The sequence below is a fragment of the Aspergillus pseudodeflectus genome (genome assembly GCF_044049435.1).
Source record: "Aspergillus pseudodeflectus strain CBS 756.74 chromosome Unknown BJX68scaffold_75, whole genome shotgun sequence".
NCBI lineage: Eukaryota > Fungi > Ascomycota > Eurotiomycetes > Eurotiales > Aspergillaceae > Aspergillus > Aspergillus pseudodeflectus.
In genome coordinates, this window is record NW_027263851.1 from 119,877 (window position 1) to 145,052 (window position 25,176).

At 53.2% G+C, this 25,176-nt stretch overlaps 12 protein-coding genes across 12 annotated transcripts; 5 read left to right on the forward strand and 7 right to left on the reverse strand.

The window, feature by feature from the left end:
- Window positions 1-152: 152 nt before the first annotated feature.
- Window positions 153-2,112, reverse strand: BJX68DRAFT_279442 (general substrate transporter). Its single transcript, XM_071048739.1, has one exon. It carries the CDS (start codon window positions 1,735-1,737, stop codon window positions 163-165), a length of 1,575 nt encoding a protein of 524 aa, XP_070893498.1. The 5' UTR covers window positions 1,738-2,112; the 3' UTR covers window positions 153-162.
- A 309-nt stretch (window positions 2,113-2,421) lies between these two features.
- BJX68DRAFT_279444 (thioesterase family protein) lies at window positions 2,422-3,610 on the reverse strand (the record flags this gene model as incomplete). The annotated part of the gene is made up of 2 exons (XM_071048740.1): window positions 2,422-3,416; window positions 3,505-3,610. The coding sequence occupies 2 exons, from the start codon at window positions 3,608-3,610 to the stop codon at window positions 2,422-2,424; spliced, it is 1,101 nt and encodes a 366-aa protein (XP_070893499.1).
- Window positions 3,611-4,148: 538 nt separating this feature from the next.
- BJX68DRAFT_247918 (uncharacterized protein) lies at window positions 4,149-5,743 on the reverse strand. Its single transcript, XM_071041842.1, has one exon. The coding sequence runs from the start codon at window positions 5,694-5,696 to the stop codon at window positions 4,788-4,790; it is 909 nt and encodes a 302-aa protein (XP_070893500.1). The 5' UTR covers window positions 5,697-5,743; the 3' UTR covers window positions 4,149-4,787.
- BJX68DRAFT_247919 (uncharacterized protein) lies at window positions 5,730-6,339 on the forward strand. Its single transcript, XM_071041843.1, has one exon. The coding sequence runs from the start codon at window positions 5,917-5,919 to the stop codon at window positions 6,235-6,237; it is 321 nt and encodes a 106-aa protein (XP_070893501.1). The 5' UTR covers window positions 5,730-5,916; the 3' UTR covers window positions 6,238-6,339.
- Window positions 6,340-7,748: 1,409 nt separating this feature from the next.
- BJX68DRAFT_272205 (uncharacterized protein) lies at window positions 7,749-8,740 on the forward strand (the record flags this gene model as incomplete). The annotated part of the gene is made up of 4 exons (XM_071047152.1): window positions 7,749-7,879; window positions 7,967-8,171; window positions 8,328-8,441; window positions 8,498-8,740. 4 exons carry the CDS (start codon window positions 7,749-7,751, stop codon window positions 8,738-8,740), a joined length of 693 nt encoding a protein of 230 aa, XP_070893502.1.
- On the reverse strand, window positions 8,668-11,020 carry BJX68DRAFT_198956 (sugar porter family MFS transporter). The gene is made up of 4 exons (XM_071037538.1): window positions 9,678-11,020; window positions 9,282-9,627; window positions 9,154-9,230; window positions 8,668-9,090 (listed from the first exon to the last, which is right to left on the reverse strand). Exons 1-4 carry the CDS (start codon window positions 10,695-10,697, stop codon window positions 8,854-8,856), a joined length of 1,680 nt encoding a protein of 559 aa, XP_070893503.1. The 5' UTR covers window positions 10,698-11,020; the 3' UTR covers window positions 8,668-8,853.
- Window positions 10,473-11,020, reverse strand: BJX68DRAFT_247927 (uncharacterized protein). The gene has a single exon (XM_071041844.1). It carries the CDS (start codon window positions 10,960-10,962, stop codon window positions 10,741-10,743), a length of 222 nt encoding a protein of 73 aa, XP_070893504.1. The 5' UTR covers window positions 10,963-11,020; the 3' UTR covers window positions 10,473-10,740.
- A 94-nt stretch (window positions 11,021-11,114) lies between these two features.
- Window positions 11,115-11,896, forward strand: BJX68DRAFT_199008 (uncharacterized protein). Its single transcript, XM_071037539.1, has 2 exons — window positions 11,115-11,515; window positions 11,572-11,896. Exons 1-2 carry the CDS (start codon window positions 11,189-11,191, stop codon window positions 11,704-11,706), a joined length of 462 nt encoding a protein of 153 aa, XP_070893505.1. The 5' UTR covers window positions 11,115-11,188; the 3' UTR covers window positions 11,707-11,896.
- A 4,200-nt stretch (window positions 11,897-16,096) lies between these two features.
- On the forward strand, window positions 16,097-16,519 carry BJX68DRAFT_272207 (fungal fruit body lectin; the record flags this gene model as incomplete). The annotated part of the gene is made up of 1 exon (XM_071047153.1): window positions 16,097-16,519. One exon carries the CDS (start codon window positions 16,097-16,099, stop codon window positions 16,517-16,519), a length of 423 nt encoding a protein of 140 aa, XP_070893506.1.
- Window positions 16,520-16,688: 169 nt separating this feature from the next.
- BJX68DRAFT_247931 (uncharacterized protein) lies at window positions 16,689-18,039 on the forward strand. The gene is made up of 3 exons (XM_071041845.1): window positions 16,689-17,002; window positions 17,062-17,192; window positions 17,244-18,039. Exons 1-3 carry the CDS (start codon window positions 16,708-16,710, stop codon window positions 18,024-18,026), a joined length of 1,209 nt encoding a protein of 402 aa, XP_070893507.1. The 5' UTR covers window positions 16,689-16,707; the 3' UTR covers window positions 18,027-18,039.
- Window positions 18,040-20,376: 2,337 nt separating this feature from the next.
- On the reverse strand, window positions 20,377-20,851 carry BJX68DRAFT_272209 (RidA family protein; the record flags this gene model as incomplete). The annotated part of the gene is made up of 2 exons (XM_071047154.1): window positions 20,377-20,672; window positions 20,740-20,851. The coding sequence occupies 2 exons, from the start codon at window positions 20,849-20,851 to the stop codon at window positions 20,377-20,379; spliced, it is 408 nt and encodes a 135-aa protein (XP_070893508.1).
- Window positions 20,852-21,766: 915 nt separating this feature from the next.
- BJX68DRAFT_272210 (glycoside hydrolase superfamily) lies at window positions 21,767-23,525 on the reverse strand (the record flags this gene model as incomplete). The annotated part of the gene is made up of 2 exons (XM_071047155.1): window positions 21,767-23,151; window positions 23,222-23,525. The coding sequence occupies 2 exons, from the start codon at window positions 23,523-23,525 to the stop codon at window positions 21,767-21,769; spliced, it is 1,689 nt and encodes a 562-aa protein (XP_070893509.1).
- Window positions 23,526-25,176: the final 1,651 nt, after the last annotated feature.

The window sequence follows — 25,176 nt, forward strand, 5'->3', positions numbered from 1 at the left end:
ATTGCGATGTCGAAGTTTACAGTACGAGGTATACGGACAATGGTGTAAGCGTAGCAAATCAGTTGATCAGCTTGAACGCTGATTGAATTCGAAGAATAGGTGCATGGAATTCTATACATCATGACTAACAAACAAACAACATCTATCATCACATCATCTAAGCTAAGCCTCCTCCTTCATCTCAACAGCCGTCCCATCCTTCTTCGCGATAGCAGCAAGCTGCGCCTCCCCAACTTCGCCCTGCGGCAAGTGCCTCGCCATGGAAACAATCTCCCACGGCGAGCTTGCATCACGGAACACCTGGTTAATCAGCTCGAGATTGCGGTTCATCGTCTCGGGGTAGAAAAAGTACACGCCAATCGGGATCATCGCGGACAGAATCGTGTACATGACATAGTACCCGTACCCGATCGTGTCCAGTGCAACGGGTGTGACCATCACAACGACGAAATTCCAGAGCCAGTGGTTTGCTGTTGACACGGCGGACATGGCCATGCGCAGGCGCGCGGGGGCGACCTCGGTCGTGTACAGGAAGTTTCCGCCGAGGAAGCCGATGGGGTAGAAGAGGTTGAATAGGAAGATGAAGGCGGCCGAGGCGATCGAGGCCGCGCGGTTGTCTTCGCCAAAGGAGGAGGTTACGGCCATGGCGAGCATGCAGCAGGCCATTCCGGTTCCAGAGACCATGAAGCAGATGCGGCGGCCCAGGCGGTCAATGGCGAAGAAGGAGATGAAGCAGCAGAGGAATTTCCAGGTTAGGGCGCACGAGGCAAGGATCTTGGAGAGGCTGGATCCCAGACCCAGGTTCTCCTCGAAGATGGTGGAGGCGTAGACGGAGATGAGGTTTCCTCCGCACATTTGCTGGAAGAATTGCAGCATGACGCAGAGGGTGAAGCGGTAGAGGAGGCGCTCCTCGTCGTCCTTCTTGAACATTTCAGAGAGGGAGCCCTTGGAGTGGGCGGTCATCTCGAGCGAGGTGTGGATTCCGGCGATTTCGGCGCGGACTTCTTCCTCGGTGGCTTCGTCGCCCTTGAAGATGGCGAGGCTGTGCTCGGCCTGCTCGATGCGGTTGACTTGGACGAGCCAGCGCGGGGATTCGGGGAAGAGGAAGATGGAGGTGAGGATCATGAGCGAGGGGAGGAGCGAGAGGGCCAGCGGGACGCGCCATTGCGTGTTGCTCTGTTCCACACGGCTCAGGCCAAAGTCGATCCAGTTGCAGAGGGCGTATCCCAGACACATGAACATGCCATCAAGGATAACGTGCTGCCCACGGTTCTTGGCAGAGGACGATTCAGACTGCCAGACGGGGACAGCGACGCTGAACTGACCAACACCGAGACCGAGAATGATACGACCAATGACAAACTGAACGAGATCAAACGAAGCCACCTGCAGGACCTGCCCGATGATGGTGAGGATGGCGCCGAGGAAGATGGTCTTGCGACGGCCGATGCGGTCCGAGAAGAAAGTCGTCGAGAGGGCACCGATCAGCGCACCAATCTGAAAGGCCGCAATGACAGCGCCCTTGCTGGTCGAGTTGTGGCTGCGCTCGGCACCCTCGGTGTTGACGGTGTCGATGTCGGGGAACTGGTGCACCCAGCTCTGCAGCGTGGCGAGGGGGCCAAGACCAGCCTGATTGTATCCAAAGACGATAAAGGCAGGGGCGCCGATGAGCACAACCTGGGCCACGTGCAGCGCCCGGCCGGTGAGGCCAAAGATGGTCGGGACCCTCGAAGGCATGATGAGAGAGCAGAGGATGGATGTGACGAGCGAGGGGAGGAAATTCTGAAAAGGAGACAGCTCGAGGGAAGGCTCTCAACAACTTATACCCCGTGGAGACAGCATAATTTTCACCCCTCTCCCCTCATCTCCTCAACGGACCCCGTCCGTGTGTCCCCACGTCGGCCGGTGAAGCTGAGGGGAATGTTTGCTGGGTGAAATGGGGTGATTTCTCAGCGGCGCTGACTCGATCCAGAGACTGAGGTCGGAGGTATCGGGGGATGAGACCAGCCTTGGGTCGACCCCGTCGCCACGACCCACCGCACATTCTTTGTCCGGTCAGCCAGTTGGGGCCGGTCTGATTCATTACAGTGGAGAGGATGCAGCCGTTCGGCCCGATTACTTTGCTTGATATGCTGTTACTGTGCACCACGTAGATTGTATACAGCTGAATTCATGAGAACAATGATGTTGGCACACGACGAGTTACGAGAAAGCGATCGCAAAGATTGACACATGGAAACATCGGCTGATCATCGGAGAGTAAAAGAAGGCCCGATGTCAAGAGTTGTTTCAGTGGGAATTGGGTGGGCACGTTTGCTGGACTCGGCCAAGTTCCGCAGGCCCCGATCGGCATCTCGCAGTGCACGCCCAGCCCGAGACCCAAGGCTTGACTGCACGCAAGACATGGATTTCTCAGCATGTCTAAAGCTTTTCAATGCTTGGCCGTCGTGCAAAATTCCGAGCCGCGTCCACCACCAGCGCCGTCTGTGCGCCCAGCGCTACCGGCTCCCCCTGCTCGTTCAGCGCCACCACCTCAAGATCTGCACGCCCGCCACGCAGCATCTTGGTATTGACTCTGGTGTACAACCACTCTACACCCTCGGCGGGAATCCGAGTCTTTAAATCAATCGTCATGGTCAGCGTGGGGTACCAGAAGAGTTTTTCAAAGGACAACGCCTCCTCGGCCGGATCCCGAGGGCGGCCCAGTTGACGGAGCTGCAGCAGTTGCATCGCGCACATTCGGTCAGAGGCAACGGGGAATGTATCCATCAGAAACATCACGCTCTCATTGGTCCACCGGGCTACCTTCCCCGAAGGACCAGGACTGAACCGCGTCCACTGGTTGACGCCCCGCCTCGCCCGCTCTTCGACACTGGCCGGGTATTGGGGGCCAGGACCGAACATCGTCACCTGCTGAATCGCCCTGAGTATCCCAGGGAAGCTATATTGCTCCCATCCCGCATCCCGGGAATTCCTCGCCAATGCGGGGAGGTCGACTGCGCCGTCTGGTTTGGACCCGGGGGGAGGCGGAGGATGCAGACTCCATGCGCCGGTCGCGCTGGGTCCAGATTCCGTCTCGGGCGGGCTCGCGGTGATGTATGCGACCTGCTTGGGTTGCAGTTGGTCAAGGTTACTCCTCGTGAACTCGGCGAGATCCGGCTTCGCCCCTTTTGCGACCTTGGCAAGAAGACTATCCGGAAGCTGTGAGAGGGTGACATGAATCGTGCTGTGGCGCCCGCCGATTTTGACGTCCTGCACTTGGAGCATCGCCGGTCCGACGCTCGTTCGGTCGAGAAATGTTACCTGCAGCGTCGTCGCTTCGGGAGTTGAGCCCCTGTATCGGGCACTGTGCGTGGTGGCGAAGTGAACGGCCGTTGTCCGGTATAGGATGCTCGCTGTGTATCCTCCATGGGGAACTACTCGTCACGTCGCGCCCGACCACGAGTCAGCTTCGGCTTTTTGTCTCGGCGAGATTGCGAGAGGGAAAGGAAAGGGGGCGCGCACCAACTCCGATACACCAGTCCTTCTTGAGAAAGGCGGCGTACGTGTGTGAGTCGATAGGGGTGACGTGGATTGCGTCTTCGAAGAAGGACGAGTGGGCGGGCTCCATTGGGTCTTACTCGGTCGTACTGTTAGTTTCCGGGCGCGAGGCTATCCAAACGGGCTGAACGTACCCATATGCTGATGACGCTATCGATGAGATAGGCTCTTGTTGTTACTCTGGCGGCAGGTTCTACCCCTCCATCAGTTCCCAGTTCGTTTGCGTTGAGCGGTACTCGATTCTTATGGCACGTACCTACACTGATTGATAATATTGAGATGAGCAACGCACTGTAAGTCAATCGACAGACTCGACGAGATGAATTTGTCAGCGCCAGCGAGGTTCGCTCAGCTTATGTTTGTTTACTGCAATGCTGATCCGCTCTACTTTAGAAAATATTGTAGTATCGCAAATTCAACCGTTCTGCAGCACTAGCGCGGGCGTGCGCCTGCGGCGAGCTGAGTCTCTATATACGAGCCTGAGAGCAAAAGGCTATTCGGGAACCAAACGCCCTTGCCGAGCCTTGCAGGGCGTAGATCTTACCCTTGGCGTCGCGCATATGCAGGAGGATCATGATATATCCTGTTGCGGATGGGTAGGCTAATCAGTTGAGTTTGTCCGACGAACCCCCCTTCCATTTGAACAGCTGCCGATTTGGAATCATGACTTGGAGAGGAAAAGGGGCATCTAGACCACTATACATTGCAATAAATCATAGCCGAGGACGGCCAGATCTGCGCTTGAACGTTCACAAGCACGCGTGCGGAAATAGAGCGTTTAGTCCAATAAGCATCCTCCACCTACAGCGTTAATCCTTGTTGACCTTTGGTGGTTCCGGGCAATGGTGGTGCATCTGTAGAGTTGCAATGGCTGAGTATCCCGAGGTCAAGGGTCTCTTGGTCGCCAAACTTGACCAACTGGCTGATGATGATATCTTGCCAAATTTGACCAGCAGGTGTACATGTGGAGGGTAGAGAGAAAGAGGGGGTTGCAATCCTGGCTGAGGATGATGAGAATGTGGTCTAATCGATGTCAGGCTTCGTTCTCTCTATGAACGTTTTTATCTGCCATTGGCACGTTTGTGTAGCTAACATCTTATCCATCTTGCCTTATCTAACTTGAGACTAACGGTGCCTCTGCAGCATAGACCTGGCTCGAATCATCATGTTAAACGGTATACTTGGAGATTACCCAGAGTACACTGCGTACATAACATCCCCATCACGAGGGATTGACAATGAACCTTTTATACAAACATCAGCATGGCTTCCATCTCAGGGGCATCACTGGGCCGTGATGGGCCACTGCCGGGTATTCCAACTTCCTGGTCCACACGCCGCGAGATTGCAGCAGTTGGGAACAAGCGCGTCATGACCCCTCCAAGATACTCGCGACCAGCTGACAACAGCCTGCCGGCCGTACTCAGGTTTGCGTCATTGCGGATACTCCCCAGGGTAGTGAGCAGCGAGCTCGTGGTGTCGACGAGGTCGGCGAGGCTGTCCATTGCCTCTTCGTCTTTTTGCACTTGGACCTTCAGTCTCTCGTATTGTTCTCGATCGCTGGGGTCTGCACTCGAGAGGAGGAGGTCGTCGTGTTGGTTCAGGCTGCGATCCAGGTCTTGCAGGTGCAGCCTGAGCTGTTCTTGGAATCTCTTCAGTCTTTGCATCTCGTTCCGGAGGTCTCCGGCACCAGGACCGGGTTTCTCGGACTTGATCCTGCGCAGCCCAGGCCTCATGAGCTCCTCGAGGAACGCGTGCCTCTCCATCAGATTCTGCCGCGTCCGCGTCAACCTCTCGATCTCGCTACCGGAGAACGCGTTTGGATTGCTGACGGCACCGGAGATATACCGATCAACGAGGGTCCCAGGAAGTGTCAGAGAGAACTGCGCCACGGCCTGTGGTGGAAAAGAGAGCAGCAGCTCCCTGGCACAGGTTGCAGCCGCGAGGGCGGCATATAGATGCCAGCCATCGTTCTTGTGGCCATCGGCGTAGTCTGAGATGCCCCGGATGGGAAGACAGGGGGCAACGTCCGTGACCCCAGTTGCTTCCATCTCGAAGCAGAGGATGTTCTCGCGCCGCGCGATCTCGTCCCGGTTGTGGGCGTTTTTCATCACGCGGTTGTCGGAGCCGATGGCGCCCTGGAAGAGCTGGACCATCGTGCTGGGTTCACGAGCACCGCGCGGGTACAGTCTGTCTTTGAGCTGCGAGCCCGCGTCCGATTGCGTCTGCAAGCAATCGCAGCCGGTCTCCTGATGCATGTATCCAGGGTAGTAGAGTCGATCGTGGCAGGGCCGCCGGAAATCCGCCTGTCCTCTCTCCGCGGTTTTGCTTCGAACGCTCTCAACAGAGTCCGCAAGAACAACATCCTGAGACCACATGCGCTCGTCCAGGAACGTAATGGCATCCAGCAATTCCGTCGGCGGCGCTTTCACCATCGCATGGCGCTCAAATCCCTTATCCGTCTCCTTCCCCGTCGCATACGGCACAACACTCGTCCCCAGCACGACATCGCCGAGCCGAATATCGTGCTTGGCTGAGGGGGCGGCGCCCGCGATGCCGACGAGAAGCACAAAACGCACGCGCGGAAAGGTACTGCGCATGTCGAGCGCTATCCGCGTCGCGTGCAGCTGGCCGTATGTTGCAGCTGGTGGGAGGTTGATTGCGATGTTGTGTGTGCCGACGCGGCCCAGGACGTAGTGGTTTTTGTCGCCTTGCCCGCGGACGAGGGCAGTGCTCTCGTACCGTTCGTCCAGGATGCTGATAGCGGCGCGGTATTCTGCTTGGAGGACACAGATCCAGCCGATCATGATGTCCGTCGGTGGGGGAGGGGCTGCTGTGGTTGCGGTTTCCATCTTGATTGTCAAGATCGCCCGTGAAAATGAAAGTACGGGGAAAGAATGCAAGTGCTTGGTAACAGAAATAAACTGATACGTTCGGTTCTAAATACCCCCGAAAAAAAGAAGGGCCGACTCAAGAGACGCGAAGGGCTGCGGATAGTTTACCGTGGATGGAGGCATCAGCCACCATTGTCGAGAGATGAGGCTGAGATGGGCGTAGATGGCCCCCTTGCGTAGATCGCTGTCCCGCAACCGAAGCGAACTCCTGGATTGAGTCGTTCGTCTGGGGTCTGCAGTTCGAGTGTCTAACAAATAAAGGACTAAGTTTATGGTCAGACCCCAAAGCTCGGATGTGGCTGAGACGCGATCGACAAGGCAGAGTTTGCCCAGGCACCCAGAATACGTAATGAGCCTCTGCAGGATGATCTCTTCCGCTTTCTTCCCATTGTTGGTCGAATTCCCCATGCAACTTGATGCCTCAGAGACCCAAAGAGCCCTATTGGGGTTGCATACCACAAGAATCGATCCATCAAGTTGCAGCCGCTCTCAGTATTCGTGCCCGTTCAAGTGGGAGTGAGCCTTGACGGCGATCCTCACCCCTTTCGACCCGGACGCTAGGGGAGCGACAGGAATGCTCTGTCGTTACTCTGTCTTTGGCTGCCTTGTGCAGTTCTTGCCCGTGCCTCTGCGCCATCCTCGATAGTTTGTTTGAACTGCTCAAAAGGAAGATGCGAGCCCTTGTATTTCTAGATGCAGTTTGTTGACTTCCGTCCGATCAAGGCCTCCACTCCATATATTCACTCAGCGCCTACTATAGAGAGGAACCTGCATAACTATTCGGATTGAGATATATGTGTCTGATTCTTTCTCTCATCGCCCTATCAGGGATATACCTGCTTAAACGTGCTTTGGTCTCACCATCAAGGGCACACCCCCTGGCCCCAAACTTTCCACTGCTCGGCAACATCCGCCATCTCCCGCCTGAAAGAACGCCGGATTGGCTGCACTGGGCCAAACATAAAGAGCTTCATGGTAACTGACCACCCCAAGCTAATCTTTATGCGATTTAACACTCGACCGAAGGACCGATAAGCACAGTCTCAGTCCTCGGCCAACGCCTGATAATCATCAACGACGCAATAAGGTCTCATCCGAGCTCCTGGAGAAGCGGCCCGCAAAATACTCCGAGAGGCCGGAGAGTACGTTTGCGAAACTGTCCGTCGTCCTTGACTCCATCTCCCATCCAATCTCCTATCCACGGCCCTACCGCATCCATGAATGATTTCTGGTTCTAAAAAAAACAGATGCGACTGAGGCAATTTCATAACTCTCCTCCCGAACAATGCCCGCTGCCACAGTGATCGAAAAGCCATGCATCGTGAGATTTGGGCAAAGAGCAGTAGTGCAAGATTTAATGATCTAGCCGAGGACGAGGTTGTACCGTTCTTGCTTGGCTTGATGACGAGGAAGAGACCGGATGATGCTTTTGCGAGCGTGAGATGGTATGTTTACCAACCAGACTCCCTATTCATTCCTTATTCCAAACACAACTGGCATCGGATATATAATTGAGTTGACGACTGCACTAGTCTGGCCGGCGAGATAATCCTCAAGATAAGTTATGGCTACTTTATCACCCACAACGGTACCGACCCCCTCGTCGACATTGCAGATAAAGCGATGGAAAAGTTCTCGATCGCCCTTCGGGCCGGGGCATGGCTCGTCGACTCGCTGCTTATACTGCGTTTTATACCCTCGTGGTCTCCAGGCGCGACTTTCCAGCGCACTGCAGAGGTATTCAGGAACAGGCGCGGGGATCAGATTCCAGCTGGTTCGGTTGTTTTCCTAAATATTCGGTATTAACTCCCTTCTCCTCTCCTCCATGCACGGATTATAGGGAAATAGGGGCTGGAATGGAGAGACCGGCTAACGGGTGCAACCGTGCAACAGGGCCTTCTGCCACGCTCCGAGCACATACAACGACCCCGAAACATTCAACCCGCACGCTTTCAAGATCCCTCGCCGAGCTCGACCCGCACATCCTCGTCTTCGGTTTCGGACGCCGTATATGTCCCGGACGTGTTCTCGTTGACTCAAATATCTAACTTGCGATCGCGCAGACGCTCGCGGTGTTTCAGATCGGCAAGGCTGTGCGGGATGGGGTTGAGACGGATACTACTCCGGGGTTTTCGACGGGTGTTGTCAGTCATCCGGAGGCTTTTGAGGTGTGGCTTGAAATTAGAGATGAGCGGTATAAGGGCTTGATTGAGGGCGTGGATGGAGGAGGAGAGGGTGATGCGGGGATTTTGAGGAGGATTAGAATCAGGCCTGAAGGGGATGCCTCTGCTTGGCCTGGATTCTAGATTCTGTCTTCGGCGCGAGTAATGGTGCTATGATCGTGGGAAATATTACTCGGGCAATTGAGAAGAGATCTCATTTCTCATATATATACATGGTCTAATCCAAGGTATGTTCTCTATGCCTCAATAGGCCCATGCTGCGCCTCCATCAGCTCATTCTCAATCGCGCTGCGTCGAGCCCGCTCCGCGCTGCTCGAGTTATCCTTGAAGACAGCGTCCATCTGCTCGAGGGTACGTCCGCTGGTTTCGGGAACGAAGAAGTAGGCCCAGATAAAGGCCAGAATGCAGAAGACGGCGAAGAAGACGTACGCGCCGTAGCCCGTGTCTTGAATGAGAGGGGGTGTGATGAGGCCCTGCATTTGTTAGTTACGGAAGAGAGACAGTAAGTGGTGAATAAAAGAGTGGGATGGACGTACGATGATGAAGTTGAAGAACCAGTTGCCGCAAGTCGCGAGGGCGACACCCTTGGCGCGGAGGAAGGACGAGAAGACCTCTGTTGCTTGTTAGATACGATTCTGTGACGGAATGGCGGTTGTGTACGTACCAGAAGGCAGAGCCCATCCAACTGAGCCCCAGGTACCTCCGAAAGCAAGCATGTACAAGAACAAGAAGGCAACGCTGGTCCAGCCTTGCGGTCGGTGAGCAGGCCAATCGTCCGAGTAGATGCCGACCAAAGCGGCGATGATGATGTGAGAGATGCCCATGATGGCAGCTCCGATAAGAAGAAGAGGGCGACGACCGAGACCGTCCATCGTCCAAACACTGGTGACGACTCCGACCAGTTGAGTCACATTGATAATACCGCCCATGAGGAGCTGCATGTCATACTCGAGGCCCATAGTTTTGAATAGAGTTGGAGAGTAGTAAATGAGAGCATTAATGCCGACGAACTGCTGCCGTTAGAATACTCCCGGAGAAAGTGACAAATGGTGAAGCAAACCTGTTGGAAAAACATGACAAAGACAGCGACCTGTGTGCGTCTCCAGCATCCGCTCCTGAAGCAGTCTGCAAACCCGGCCAATTCCCGCATAATCGCCGCTGCGAGGCCGTTACCCTGCAGGTTGGGATGCTTCTCGGCGTTTAGCTCCTGGTGGAAGCGCACCTCGATCTGAATGTCAAGCATCTCTTGTTGAATACGGTGGTCGGTGGCGGGCAATCGACGGATCTTGCTGAGACTCGCGAGGGCTTCTTCGTTGCGTTGTTTCGAGGCGAGCCATCGGGGCGAGAATGGGAGGACCATGACACCAGCCAGTAGGACAAAGGCAGGTACCATCTGCAAGAGGAAAGGGAGTCTCCAAGCCCACTCGCCGGCCATGTACCGGGTGCCGTATGTTGTCCAGTAAGCAATGACAATGCCCAACACGATGCAGAACTCTTCAAGCACGAGGAGTGCACCACGGGTTTCAGGAGGACTGATCTCGGAGATGTAGAGAGGGGCAACCATGGACAGCATACCGATGCCGATACCCCCAATGGTACGGCCGACAGTGAGCATGGCGTAGTCCACAGCGGCGGTTTGCAGGACGGCTCCGATAATGAAGATGATGACGGCGACGACGATGGAGTATCTGCGAGAAATCTTATCCGCTAGCCAACCCTGGTTGAGAGCGCCGACAAAGGCCCCCAACTCCAACATGGCCGTCATCAGCCCCTTCCAGAACCCGGAGCCCGGATGGCCGTCGGCGATCTCGACGAAGCGCTCCAGGAACTGGTCCATGACGAGGGTGACCGAGATGACACCCTGGTCGTAACCGAAACTCAGACCACCGAGGGTGGAACAGGCGGCACACATGAAGACAAACGGGTTGGCAAGCACACCCTTGAGCCCGGCTGGGCCGTAAGGCTCCCTCTGCCGAGTGATCTCTTCATGGTGAGCACTGTGTTTGATTGACGATTGGCTGTCTCGGACCGAGGTGTGAGGTGTGATTTGGGTATCGGTGGGCTCGACCTTGTCCGCCATGATGAGATGAAGATATAAAGAAAGAGAAAAAATAATCGGCCGTTCAGCTGGTCCAGACAAAAGCAATGACAGACGGAAAGCAGAGCGAATTTAAGGCACCGGGAAGAGGCCGAGTGCGAAGCCGGTCAAAGGCCGGTCCACAGAAGCTGGTAGCACCCGGTTGGCGCCTCACCCAGCATCGGGAGAGCTCCCAGAACAGGGATGGAAGTGGGCAGTGCCTTATCCGGGGATACTCCGGGGTCAACCCATGGGAAAGTGGAGACATTCTCGGCTTCTGAGATATCCAACACGGCTGATTGGCTGGGGATGCGCGTTTAAGTTGGGTCTAAACCTGATGTGCGATAGTGCGTTTCACTGATTAGAAGATTCCAGCAGCCTCGCGCCGAATCCTGGCACACTGACATCACACATGGGCTGCCGAAACACAAGAACAGCGAGATGGTGATCCAGAAGGGTACAGAGTAACCCGCGACCTCGAGGTATCGGATGCAATGGCAGGCGCGCCGGGCTCGCGTGCCACCCCACGGGGAAGCAACCACTGTCCACGTAACCTGGAGAAGTGGAACCCCAAGCCGATCATCTCCAAATCCTCGTCCGCGACCACGGATTCCATCTTCCGAACCCGACGTCATCTTATTCCAGGAACCCTCCCCAGATTCTTGTCCGCAGCCAAAGCAAAGATTCCTATTGGCCAGACTCTAGAGAGCCAGGCTACGGAAATTGCCGAAAGGGGCAGGAGCTGCCGTCGCGGTTACTCTCAGAGGAGACTTCGGGGGCCGAGGATATGCACTGAGCCGGTTGTCTTCCAGGGCTGCATGGTGAGCTGACTGCACCCGGCAACCCGTCGTAGCTACTAATCCGGTGTATTCCATAGGCCTTGCCATCTCCTGCGGCGGCAATGACTCTGGGCCACCCCATACACCGAGCCGAGCCTAGATCCGGCATCTCCCACTGGCCTTCTCCAATGAGCAGTCAAGCATTGCATTCCGCCCCGTCAAGAACGCGCTAGATATCGACTCGACGGTCCAAAATCAAGTTACGAATTCTCCTCTATATCGCCTGCCGCACTGGTCTCAATTGCCGTCCCTCTGAAGCAGATCGTGCGCCCAACCCAAATTCCTTCACTACCTACAGCGGGACCCTTGTTGCGCAGGAAATACAGCTAGAATAGCTTGGACTCGAGAAATGGGTCAGGTCCGACGTTTGGTGTGATTTGAACGTGAGGCACTTGGTTGCAGCGCTGCTCGAGGGTTGATTGCGCCAGTCGCCCATCTGCGTGTCGATTGGCCTTCCCCCCTTCCGCTTGGTGGATGGGACCATAAGTGGTCTGACTGACTGCAGTAGATACTGTAAGATGGTATGTCGAGCAATCCATGTCCCGCCCACACTTAGCTTGATGGCGCCCATCTCTTAGAAAGGGTTATGCTAGTTCTGCTCGTGTTTGAGCTCCCTCGCCGACCTCGGTTTTGGAGACCGCCCATAGCAGCCCATAGCAAACCTAGGAAGTCGAAATGACGGAGAGCACCACACTTACAGAAATTGCAGAAATGCTGCGGGATGCTAAAGCACCCGTTCGTGCACACTCTCCGCGCCCACCGCCTGTGGAATTGAATCAAAAATACTATATGGCATGAGGTGACCTGAAACGCCAGGCGAGAGTCACTCGTCATAGCTACCGGAGCATGATGTCAATAGATTAAGGCAGTACGGTGACTTCAATTGCCGGCTTGACTCGGCAAACATCGAACGAATGAATCAAAAGTCCTTCCAACCGTGCCTGTCTGCCTCCTTAATGGAGGAATTGGTATACCCGAGGTAGGCAGTGGATATCAATATGATCGATATCCCGAGTCCTACCGACGAGGTCTCGACCGACCTGCAAACTCTCGGAGCACGTAGAATCACACATGATCAAGTCTTCCTGATCACACCTATATTGTATTAGTTGAACATAGCATTTTAAGCTGATTCCAAGTCCTTCAAGTATGCAATAGCTTAGACATATATATTCAGGTGCCTTAACTGGTGATGGTCAATGAATAATCCACTTTTAAAGTTGAACTATAGTTTTGGGATATGCGCGAACTCTTGGCCTATGATTGTACAGTGATTCAAGGCATCCCTTTGGTTGTCTTTCTCATCCGGAAAGCCGAGAACATGATGAACCGACCAAGTCGCAGCCCTATGCCACGTAGCTATTACTATTCGTGGTTTGACATTTCCGTGACAATACAAAAGGGCCCACCTTGCCGCGCACTCTTCCTCGGCGTCTCCCTTGAGAAGAGTAAAAGAAGCAAGGGAAAAGTTATGGAGCAGGAATTTTAAATTCAAGTATGGATATTGCTTTATTAGTAACTGGAAAGAACTATACTTGAGCTCCAACATCTCCTGGTGCCTTGATACTAGCCATTTAGTCAAGCTATATAATAGCAAGACCTACTAACCAGTATTTTTCAGTTTTTCGTTTCTTCTCATTTATCCATTTATTCCCTTTCATCTTCGTTTTGTCTCCCTTTTTCCCGCTCTAAACTGCCAATGCAGTGTCAAGTTAATAATCACAGGGTGTTTGCCATAGGATCAGGGGAAGCTTCAGGTGGCCAGGCCACTATTTCCACCTCACAAGCTCGGCGAAACGGATATGTCATGACTGCGAAGGGTCAAATGGACTGACACACGTCGCAGCCGTCATGTTTCCGACATGTTCGGTCGGCCACCTACAGTGGTGCGGTTGATTGGCTAACTTCGAGTCCTGGCGATACTGATGAGAGAACGGTGGGGACAAGCGGCAGATTAAGTTGTGGGCCCTAGCGTCATGGGGAGGGCGAGGACACGACACCATCGTCGGGCAAAACTACAATATGGAAGCAGTATTGAAAATGCTACAGGGAGTCTCACTCTTTCTCAAATTCCTCGACACGCCCATTCTATCCTGAGACAACTTCTTCCGGAACCAGAATGCGCAGTAAGGCGCAACTATGGAAGCTGTATCACTAACCAACGCCCTCCTACCTGTCAGAGCAAACGCTGGGCTCGACCCAGCTGTCGCTGAGTCGTGAAGAAAGCTGCGAGATCGTTGTCGAATGGGCCAAAGTATGACCCGAATCTTCAGCCAGAAGGTGTTTTGGCAAGCCAGAACAGAATCCAGAGCCAGGGCAGCAAGCGCTCATCGAGATGGGACATGGTCAAGGAAATATTTAGTGCTACCCACAATGTCATCCAAACTGTGGGCGGATTGGTCGCAGACGCTTTGTCGCAGTTAGGTAGATATATATGCACGATCCAGGTGCAAGAGCCCGTGGTTGATTGATTCAAGGTGTTTGTACCGGCTTCCCAATGCTACAACGCTATTGACCCTGTCATCGGAGCATGGCAGGAATACCAGAGTGTCTTTGATGTACTCAAGGATCAGTTGCACGAGTGCACCACTTACTAGAACATTCGCCAGCAGCAGGTGCCACGAACGGGCGAGTGGCTTTTCTCGCAACCCGACTTTACTGCCTAGGAAGGCAAGGGCAATGAGCCTGTGCTGGGGATTGTGGGCGGCAAGTCATCGGGAAAAAGCTATGTAGTTTCCTCGGTGATCCATCATCTGCTTTCCGTAGAATCAACCAAGGTTCTCTCCTCTAGACGACTCGTGGCCTTTTATTTTCTCAACAGTAGGAAAGAGCACACTTGGGTCAATGACCTTGGCAGGTTGATCATTTGGCAGTTCGCCGACAGCGACGCCTGGTACCTGCAATCTGCAGCCTTGACCTGCAAGGCGACTGGCGCAAACCCTCAGGATTTGCTGGTTCGGCTGCTGCTCGACACCGAAGGGGAGCTAAAAAAAGTAGACACAACATTCTATACCGTCATTAATAAGATTGGAGGAAGGTGACGATCATGTCGATTGACATGCTGGTGCCTTTCTCCTACGGGCCCTACAGTCCAAAAGACGATCCGTCCGCGTCCTTTCTACAGCCACGGAAGCGACCATGCGACAGCTCGTTCAGAAAAAAGATTGCATGCCCCTACCACAATACTCGCGGGGACGACGAAGCGGCCCGCTGCGCGGCGCACAATACCCTGGAAATGGCCGTGGAGCTGTTGGCCGAAACACTTTGAGATCCGCAAGGGGAATAGAGAGAAAACATGCAACAAAGAGGTCTGTGGAAAGACGGCACTATTATCATGGATGACTGGAGGAGAAAGCTTATCAGGAAGTATCCTCTGAGGTGATCAGACTTGGAGAACTCATAGCAGTCAATGGATGTCATCTACAGGTAAACGAGGCCTCACCAGATACCGGAGCCATGTGGTAGTGGTCGCTAAGCTCTCTACATTTACATTTACCAGATGCCTTATCGTGGATTTGAGTCCCTGAGAAACATTTGTATGAGTTCAATGGCTGTGGATCACAAACACTGCATCGCTTTCTAGTTTATTGTTCCCGGCCTGGCAGGAAAATGCATATTCATCGCCACGACGAACGGAGCAAGCCGCCATCCCACGGCCCTCTGCTACCCTCGGCCGAACTACACGTCCCGACAACAGTATACCCCGGCAAAGACCAAAGGAACCAGTGGCTGGCGGAAGGATAGCGCCTTCCTCCTGGCAGTATGTTGGCCAGTTGCATGAAATATCGCAGCCAGCCACTGCAACCTGTCGCCCTCTCAGCTGCCCACCACAAAGCGACGTTACCCCATACGATCGAAGGTGCCGTGAGTGGCATTTTCTCGTGAACAAGAACCGTGGCTAGCTGAACAGGGACCGTGCGTTCTTCTTCCGCTAGCTGTTGTGTGGGGAAGAATGTTTGTGTTTCATCTGACATGCACGAAACGTGGCTGGTTTGACGTGGGCAAAGCGACTAGTTCGGTCGAGACCGTACAGCCAGCCACATTAAGCAACTGAATATGCACGGTAGTGGGGTTTTGTGATTGAAATGAGTGAATTGTGACCTATCGAGAGGAGAGCTATGTGCTCGCCACAGAGGCAACCTGCAGCTGCTCAACTTAGTGAATGGTTTTGTTCTCCCTGTCGTTTGGCTGACTGAGTCGCGGCGGACGTGCAGGAGCGCTATTTGATTGAAGAAACCGACAAACTGCATCGCTCTAGGTGACGACGAGAATGCTTGCGATCCAGAATGGGGCTGCCTGACTGCGTGGGAATTACGCAAAAGATAATTACAGGACAAACACTTCAGCTGCGCCTCCTGAAGTTACCATCCGCTTGTGGTAAACACCGTCTGGCGTCAACCCCCGTCTATAAAGACACCTCGAGTCCCATCATTCGGACCCACGAGATCAATCAATACATCACTCAATCACTCAAGAACCTCCTCAAGCAGAAAACCACACAATCCCATCAAAGTTTGTCTCCCACCAAGGTCAAATTCAACCAGGTGCTAATAGATACCAAAGATGTCCTACAGCATCACCGTGATCGTGGTCAATGCGACCGAGAACGCTCTCAAGATCGTCGAAAAAGCCGCCTGGCACTACGGCGGCGGCGGCATCTGGTCTGAGCACGACGGCCAGCACACCTTGACAATGGGCAGCAGCGGCACATCTGGCGCGCTGCGCTTTCAGTCCTCCAACGGCGAGCTCTTCAACGTTGTCGTCGGCGTGCACAACTACCACCCGTGGGGCGACGCCCAGGTCGATCTCGTCGGCCACGACACGGCCGTCAAGCTGCTGCCGGAGTACTACAGCGGCGGGAGGCTTTCGAGTGAGGCGCATCAGGATATTGCGCGGACGAGTGGTAAGGGGACGAATGTGCGCGTGTTGTTTAATGGGATTCCAGCTCTCGACCACAAGCTGTATGCTGTTGTGCAGGTTTACTAGATAGACTATGAGGTCCAGACGTAGTCGGGGAGAGAATGTGGTATTGATCCACAGTTTGCAAGTTGCTAGCGTGATGAGTCATTATGAGTTCCAATGATGATTGCTTGACAAGTACAGAGTAAAGCACTTAAACCCTTGGATCTGCATTCCGCTCAATCGATTTCTCCAGACAAAAAGATTTCGACACGATGGCCCAAGAGCCAACCCACGCAATCGTCTTTGGGGCGGCCGGACTGCTCGGATGGGCGACGGTCAACCAGCTGCTCTCAGGCTATCCGGCCTCATCTCCATTCACCAAAGTCACAGCAGTGCTAAACCGCCACGTCTCCAAGGATGATCTGCACTGGCCATCCAGCCCAGAAACCCCCTCACTCCAGATCGTCTCGGGAGTCGATCTTCTGCAAGGGACCGGCGAGGACCTGGCGCAGCAACTTCAGGAGAAAGTTCCCGGAGTAGTTGGTATAACCCATGTATTTTATTTCGGTACGTCGCCGTCCTCACTCGATGGCTGATTGTAATCGCTCCATACTGACAGGCGACAGTGTTCACTGCCGTCAACGAAGACCACATCGAAGAATGCACCCGCAACTGTGATATGATGCGCCGCGTCGCTTCAGCACTGAACATCACCTCCCCAAATCTGAAATCATTTATCTATCCCGGTGGATCTCGAGTACGCATTTGACCCGATCCAGCAAGAATCACTAAACTCACCCCCATGCAGGGCTACGGCATCTACATCCCGGGCGGAATCTTCACACCGCCGCTGCACGAATCCCTCGCCGACAGCCTACCTGAAGAGTACGCGCGTACAGTCGCATACCCCTGGTTCCGACGGATCCTCACGGAAGCGAGTCGCATCCGGAAGTGGACGTGGACCGAAATCTGCCCCGACGCCGTGGTTGGCTTCACACCAAATGGCTCGGCGTTTTCCCTTGCACTACACTGGGCGCAGTACCTTTCTCTTTACGCGTGTAATCATCGCGATAGCGACAAGGAGGCTGAAGTCCCATTTCCCGGGAGTGAAGCGGGGTACGGATCGCTCTATACCCCTGTTTCTGGAAAGATCCTCGGTCGGATTGCAATTTACGCAGCGCTGAACGGGGAGACGTGTGGAGGAAAGATAGTCAACATGCTTGATCAGGATGAGCCGATCAGTGCGAATGATATCTGGCCGGCGATTGCGGCGTGGTTCGGGTTGAAAGGGGTTGGTCCGAGGTCGGATCCTGCTCAAGAACCCAGCCCGGATGAGGACGCGTCGCTGGCACCAAGTGAGTACATCGACAAATACCGCCATCTATTCTCTGAGAATGGAAAGCCAAAGGGGTTGACGTGTGGCGTTGGGGCTGGGAATAAGCAGTTGGATTCCGTTGGCTGGTGGCTCGAGTTTGATCGGCCGTTTAGTTCTGAGAGGCTGAGGTCTGTTGGATTTACAGAGCAGCGGGACCCAATCGAGGGGTGGATTGAGGCTTTTGAGCAGTTCAGGCGCGCTCGGATTATCTTTTAGCATGATAATGGAGCTATCTCGGGGTCAAGTCTCAGTGCTGAGCGTAGCCTGACTTCAGCGAGCTGTCTACGACTGTCGTCCCTTCGTGGAATGTTTGATGTACTGACCATTCTTCCCCCTTGTAGCGTTCAAGGGTCGCATCCAACTGTCACACGAGATATATTCGGCTGAACAGACATTGGGATATATGAATGGTAAACAGCATCCTCATGCACATATATCCAGCACCAAGTGACCAAGGGCTCTTCCAAGCATGGGATAGAGCCAGTGAAATCCTAGCCTGATGTTGGGTTTCTTTGCTGCGTTGTTCTCCATCCTCCCGCCAAAGGCTGTGCCACTCATACGCATAAAAGGATTAGGTAGCAGGAGTGCATCGGGGCGCTTGGCCTCTGGGAAAATGGCGAGAATCACTGGGGAAGAACATGAGGCTCCAAGACCAAAATGCGCGCTTCCTCTCGGACAGAAACGCTAAGCTTGATAAGGGAATATATCCAACCACGGCGACGAGATGAGTGCAGCCTCGTATTGAATGCTTGGCCACATTTACTTCTTCTTGCCCACAAATGTCATTTATGAGGTCGTCCCCGCTCGAGGTTGAGGCGTTGGGAGTGAGAAGTGCCCCATAACCTAAGCAGGACCTCACAAAAGCATACATCCTCCTTTCATCTTTGCGTTTCTATGACTTGCAGCGGTTAGCCATGCAGAATTCCGAGTACAGGAGCTGTACAGCAATATCGACGTTTTAGGAGATGCAGGGCATGTAAACACAACGAGGGTCCCTGGTCTCGAGGCGGAAGATCTTTTTAGGCGTTCGCTGGGGCCGCGGGCTTGCGACGCACCATATAGGGAGGGTTGATGTGAGTTAACCATACTCCACGACTAGGTACCTAACATCCGCCCGAGTAGACACCGGTCGATGCTGCGCACCCCCGGCCGATGCCTGCTGCCCTGATGGTAGCTGCATAATATACACGAATTATGTCTGCTGCGGTTCTTCGCACATCTGCTAGACGGGGGATTGATGCTGCCATGGAGGGTGCATCAAGCCAGGAGTCAAATGCTGTACGGGCCGGTACACGTGTCCTGCAGACCAGGAATGTTGCGCGGGTCGATGCATGGATGCAGGACGACAATGCTGCCGCGGTGGCGGATCCTGTCCTCGGGGTCACGATTGCGTCCTCTTGAACGGGGAACCCAAGTGCTGCCCGCCAGGAGGGCGCTATTCCTGCACCAATTATTTCTACTGGCACTACTACGTCTACTGGTACATTAATGTGTATTGGGGCATTCGGGTGGAAGTCATAACGAGCTCTCTGGGACTCACTTCATCATCGGTCGGGGCATCGACCAGCCTGAGTTTACAAGCATCGAACAGTAACGCGCTGAGTTCATACAAGTACAACGACGATGGTCAGAAGCACCAGCACAACCACGACCACGCGCAGTACCACGCGGCCAACCGAGGACCCGCCGTCTGAGGAAGAACCCTTTTTATTCTTTCCAGAGACTTCTTCGGACCTGTCGGATTCAGACCCAGTTCCGACAGCCTCCGGTACTGATCTGCCGCCGGCCGAGACAGCGCAGGTTGGTGATGACGGTGCAGGAACCTCCATTGCTCCCCCAGTCCTTAGTGGATTAGCGCTGATGTCCTTTATTTTCATGATCGTGCTCTAATCCGAATTCCTCCTGCATTTGGGATAATAATATCGAGCTGTTTGGAATTCTGACTCTCCTAATTGCTAATCACTATCCCCACTTTATATATTTGATGTGATCCAACGATGAAATAACTGACACTCTGAGAGCATGTTTCAAACATCCTGTGCGACTTTGTAGTAGGCGATGGCAATAAATAGACAACCTTCGCGGTAGGCCGTAGCGGAATATGTCTACACTAGACGAGATGACGATCGGGTTTTTGAACCGCGATGGGTACACATTCACAACAGAAATGCTGCCGTGCTTCTCCCTACCCCAGTGGGAAACGTACAGACTAGAAGGGCCGCGTGTAAGGAGCTCCCAAATGTCTATTAACCGATTAGATGGGTTAAGACAACGGGATCTCGCGCTAGAGACAAGCCATGCTCTTGAGTACATGTGTGATTGTAGTGATTCTGTCTTAGATGAACTACATCTCCGATTCACTGCATGAGAATAATGATCTCGGAGGTTATGGCTGCATGCTGGGTACGCTTTCGAAGCCTAACTTCAAAAGCACCCATTCAAGCTATTTACAGGTAGCCAGTGTGCAAGGACCTTCAATACATACACATATGTTGTCACTCCCCAGAAAGCTACCCAGCTACTGCATGGACACACAAGACCACTTCACCCAAAGATATCCATCATTTCAATCGGCAAGATGCGCACACACTTCAACCTCAATCCTCATCCCCTCCAAACCCAGGTCCTTGACCACAACACACGTCAAAAGAGGTTTGTGGTCCGGCATCCACTCTTTGAGATTCTGTACCAGCAACTCGAACATTTCGGGCGTGTTATCGAGGACGTAGATGCGAAGTTTGTAGACCTGGCTCCAGCCTTTTCCGCCAGCATGTGTCAGCGCCAGCTCGACATTGGCAAACGCTTGGCGGAACTCGGTCCATAAATCCGCATGGACCACTCGTGTTTCAGGGTCCCAGCCACCTATATCTGTTAGCCGTGGTCTGTATTCAGGAGACTAAACGGATAATCAATAATAGACTAAGCGTACCCTGTCTGGAGATCTCGATTTGATCACCAATTCTCATAGCTTGGTTGTATGACAAGGCCTCGCGCATATGTTCGCCGAAGCCGGGGTAGGAAAAGTATTCGAGATGTGACATTGTGTGTATGTTCCCTCGTTTTGGGCAAGGACAAGCTGTTCTTCAAACTACTGTAGTTGAATAATGCTGGCTTGTACGCTCGGGAAGAGTAACTTATATGTACAGGGATGTGCTTGGATACCAAGACGCCAAGCGAGAATCGGCCCCATACTTTGAAATCAAACACTCTAGACGAAGATTCCTTGCCAACATATTGATTGTAAAATGGATATTCGTCCTACTTCGATGCACTTCGCGACACTACTTTACGGAAACTGGGAAAATGGTATATAGCAATGGCCACGGTAGTCGTCGAATGACCGGCGAAATGAGACGCCATAGACAAGGAAGCTTACATACTGATATTCAGAATAGAGTCAACTGGTACAAATGCAGCCCATTTAGCAGAGGTAGATGTCCATACCCTGCTAGATACATGCTATACTCGGGCCTTGGAGCCGTCAATGCTGCTGCGCAGGCGGCTGACACCCGCTAGATGGAAAACCGTAAACCAATCAAATATGGAGAATCAAAGTAAAGCCCCTCTATAATGAAACAAGGGCAGTGGGATTTAGATCAAAATTGGTTGTTACCCTCCGATTTTGTGCTATTGATGCTCTTACGGTGGCATATAATGTGAAGTCCGCTCGCTCCCCCGAAACTGCACGAAAGCAACCTGCCTTGCGGACACGGAGGGTACATCCATGCTCTCTACCCGCATTCATTTTCGCTGGGCTCGATCACGTAGCGCCCAGCTTTTTCTTTTCTTTTTTTTTTTGAAGTTCAAATAAGAAGGGAAACCGCAGCCAGCCAGCGGAGACGAACGAGAAGTTCAATCGGCATCAGCAACGATCAATGCGTCTGCAATGTTCCGAATTTGGCGGTCGAGCTAAACGCGCATGGGCAAAGAACAGATTGAAACCCGGTTAAGCCCCCTCAAAACTCCCCACTCCCCAGAGAATAAACATGGACCTGCCCGATCATGGTACGCGCCGGAATAGTAATAGGAATAAACCCACAGTCCGGCTTTTCCGTAGGCATATTCGCCCACCGACCACTCCGCGTCTCATCGCCATTAAACTTCCGCTCTGTCCGTAACATCCCCCTCTGCTTGTCCACAACACTCTTCTCCTCGAATCGCAGAATCCCTGTAAGCCGCGCAGCCGGGGGGGTTGACTTGAACTCGACTCGGAACCCCATCCCGACCAACAGAAAGATATCCGACGCGAGGGCCACAATGATCCCGAACCCGGGCCCAGCCACGCCAAAGACGAATTCGCGATATATCTGCAGCTCGTAGTCCCCAAGGTGCCGTGATACAGGGGAGGGGCTGGGGTCTGATCCGTCGGAGTTATATTCGTCGAAGAAAAACCCCGTAATAGTCGAAAAATGTCCCGGTGCTGGTGTTCGCCGCCGCGACTCGAGAATCCGGCTCGCCATCGAGCCAAGGAGGGTATAGTGTGTTTTCAATCCTGCTGCCTCATGCTCCGCAATCGTGTCGATGCCAAAGGGACTTGCCCCGATTGCGCCATGTAGCCCGATCGCCTCCCAGATCCTGCGCGCGCCAAAGTCGGTTCGATGCTGCTCGGGGATGAAGAGCGGCTGACGGCCGTTGAGCGCGTAAGTGGCACAGGACCTAGAGTATGAGGTGGAGTAGATGTCTGGGGCAATGAAGTCGAGGGCCGGGGCAAATCTCTTCCAGATATCCAGCACAGCGGGGACGGCCCCCCCGGAGGGGTAATCGCCAGGCTTGCCGCCGCCAGAGACCACGCCGTCCGAGGATGTATTCTTGCCGGGACGGGGCAGCCAGACGTTTGTGAATAGGGGGATATTGTATCTCTTTTTGCCGGCCGCCGCGACCTTGTTCACGTATAGGGCGTAGTGGTAGGCCATGAAGAGCTCTTCGGCGTGTACGGTCTCGCCGAAATACTGGGGCCAGGATCCGGGATTTTCGCCAAAATCCGAAAAGTTGCGCGTGAGGTCTGGGAGCAGCGAGTCTTTCTCTCTGGTGAGGAAGTTGACAAGCTGCTTCGGCACCGGAGATGCATAGATCGTGTTAGCCGGGGAACTACGGTCTCGCGAGTCGCCGAGGAGGCCGACTTCATTCTCGACCTGGACCATAATCACTGTACGCATCTCGTCCATATCACAGAGATGGCCCATCAGTGCCGCAAACGCCCTAGCCTCTACCTCCGCGCAGCCTCCATGGAGGATGGAAAGGACATTTGTGAATTCGAGGCTCCCGTCCTCTCCTCGGATCTGCATTCGTGGGAAGCGCCGGGGATTTTTCTTGACCCATGCTGGAGCATAACTAGACATGCCTGTCACGCTTGTTATCAGTGACAGGAAAGGGCCATGTTTTGCAAGACAGCGAGAGCGTGCCATACGTACCATTCTTGAAGGCTCCAAACCACGTAATGATCAACCGCAAGCCATGCGAAGCCGCGCCGCGAATGACTAGATCGAGTTCAGAAAATTGGTACTGGCCCTCTTCTACTTCAATGTCCTCCCACGCAACCGCACCCAGGACGGTGTTCACCCCCATATCCGCGATCTTCTGCCAGACAGTATCCATGTAACGCGCCGAGCTCATGGATGAATTCTGCAGCTCGGCTCCCAGGATCAGGTACGGCTTGCCATCTACAAGCAGCTCCCAGCCCTGTGCTATTTTATGCAGATGTGGCGGCTCAGTCATATTGTGGACTCTGATGTTGGTATGTTGGCAAGAAACAGATAGAATAAAGGCAGAAAACAGGTGTGAGAATGGACAGTATGCGGGTATCCTTCGTGGCTTCTTGGCCCTAAATAGCATTACCTGCTGACCCAAATCACACTAGGTCCTGGTCATACAGGTGGTATAGGTGGATTCAAGCCCCGGCGGGGTGTTCCTCGGAGAACTGAGCGGAATTGACCCACAGGAAGGCGGGAACGCAAGCCTAGTTGATCTGTCAAATCAGGGTTTACCCGTGCGAAACCATTTCACGGGCGAGTCGCGACTCTGTATTGCTATACAGAATCGCACTTTTTTTCGACTTCGATATTTCAACTATTCTGCCTCACCTTGGGTAGACACTTGAGGTATGATATCATCCAGTCATGGATGGAGTCCGTGTTGAATTCCGATCAGTTAGGGCCTTTGACTACCCAGGTATTTTGAGTAACGCTGGATTCAAAGTCTGGTATATGTATTCAAGCTCAAACTTGCATTTGTATTGTAAAATACCTGCCAGACCTTTTAAGATAGTGTTAGATAGGCAGCTATACGCTATTATAGTTAAGCAATAATCTATCATAAGTCATTTCACATAAACGACCTCTCCAGCCGAACCACGCTTCTCAAGACTTTGTCCTTGGGATCTGAACTCCGCGCCAGGATGCACAGGGTTCCTCGCTGGCATGGGTGCCGTTGATCTTATTGTAGGCTGCCATAATAACCCAGGGCTTGGACAGGGATAGGGCCATTTGGAAGGGCATGAGATGGATTTCACGCAGGGTCCGCTGGGACATGACCAGTTGCTTGATTGGCCAAGTGCCGCGTAGTGCTTGATGCAAGCGCCAACCTGTCTAACCTGGAAACCATTGATAATGGATGCTGCAAGCGTCCCACCAAGAACTGGCCTCGAATCCTCGACCCATAAGCGGTAACCTTTGAATGCATACCGTCGGAGCCAGAGCGATATGAACGCCTTTTCGCGGGCCCTCATCGATCGCCAAGCGGCTGGCCTACGCGGAGCAGAAGGTCTCTGTCAAAGGTGGCGCCCATGGCTGTTGCCGACGGCAATTGGTAGCCTAACATTATTCTGGGCCAGGCCCTCCCCCAGGGCCTCCGCAAAATAATGTCTTGGCATGGGGGGAGGGCCAGAGTCAGACACAGGCCCTCCCCCGCGATCGCTTAATTATTAATATTATATAATAATTTTTATATGTACATGTAGCTAGTAGAGTTAAATTTAATAATATTTAATAATATTACTCGATTTCCTAAAGGGGAAGGTGTAATTAAGGTTCTAAAATATGAGCGAATTTTTTGTTGGGGTACGCCTTGGCGCGCTAGGAGCGGGTAGTCTAGTCCTAATTAGGCCACCTAGGTGCCTAAGGCAGCGATATTTATGCCTGGTAGATGCCTGAGGCCTGGTGGATGCCTAAATTTTCAGGTATTAATTTGCCTTAAGCATTTTCAAAGGTTGGTTACTAGAGGTAGGGGAACCACCACCAATATTAATATGGGTGACTAATATTTTTAGTTTATATATAGATTCTCTATATAATTGCTAGTATTTAGAACTAGGTCGCATATTTATAGCACTAATATTAAGGAAGATATTAAAGGTTAAAGTTAATTATAC

Excerpts from the sequence above, each read along its gene's own strand:
- BJX68DRAFT_279442 (XM_071048739.1), bottom strand. The coding sequence starts at position 1,737 with ATGCCTTCGAGGGTCCCGACCATCTTTGGCCTCACCGGCCGGGCGCTG.
- BJX68DRAFT_247918 (XM_071041842.1), bottom strand. The coding sequence starts at position 5,696 with ATGGTCCAGCTCTTCCAGGGCGCCATCGGCTCCGACAACCGCGTGATG.
- BJX68DRAFT_247919 (XM_071041843.1), top strand. The coding sequence starts at position 5,917 with ATGCGCTCGTCCAGGAACGTAATGGCATCCAGCAATTCCGTCGGCGGC.
- BJX68DRAFT_198956 (XM_071037538.1), bottom strand. The coding sequence starts at position 10,697 with ATGGCGGACAAGGTCGAGCCCACCGATACCCAAATCACACCTCACACC. Across the intron at positions 9,231-9,281 it reads TGGATGGGCTCTGCCTTCTG|AGGTCTTCTCGTCCTTCCTC; the intron begins GTACGTACACAA and ends AACAAGCAACAG. Across the intron at positions 9,091-9,153 it reads GGTTCTTCAACTTCATCATC|GGCCTCATCACACCCCCTCT; the intron begins GTACGTCCATCC and ends TAACAAATGCAG.
- BJX68DRAFT_247927 (XM_071041844.1), bottom strand. The coding sequence starts at position 10,962 with ATGTCTCCACTTTCCCATGGGTTGACCCCGGAGTATCCCCGGATAAGG.
- BJX68DRAFT_199008 (XM_071037539.1), top strand. The coding sequence starts at position 11,189 with ATGGCAGGCGCGCCGGGCTCGCGTGCCACCCCACGGGGAAGCAACCAC. Across the intron at positions 11,516-11,571 it reads TTGTCTTCCAGGGCTGCATG|GCCTTGCCATCTCCTGCGGC; the intron begins GTGAGCTGACTG and ends TGTATTCCATAG.
- BJX68DRAFT_247931 (XM_071041845.1), top strand. The coding sequence starts at position 16,708 with ATGGCCCAAGAGCCAACCCACGCAATCGTCTTTGGGGCGGCCGGACTG. Across the intron at positions 17,003-17,061 it reads AACCCATGTATTTTATTTCG|TGTTCACTGCCGTCAACGAA; the intron begins GTACGTCGCCGT and ends GACAGGCGACAG. Across the intron at positions 17,193-17,243 it reads TCTATCCCGGTGGATCTCGA|GGCTACGGCATCTACATCCC; the intron begins GTACGCATTTGA and ends ACCCCCATGCAG.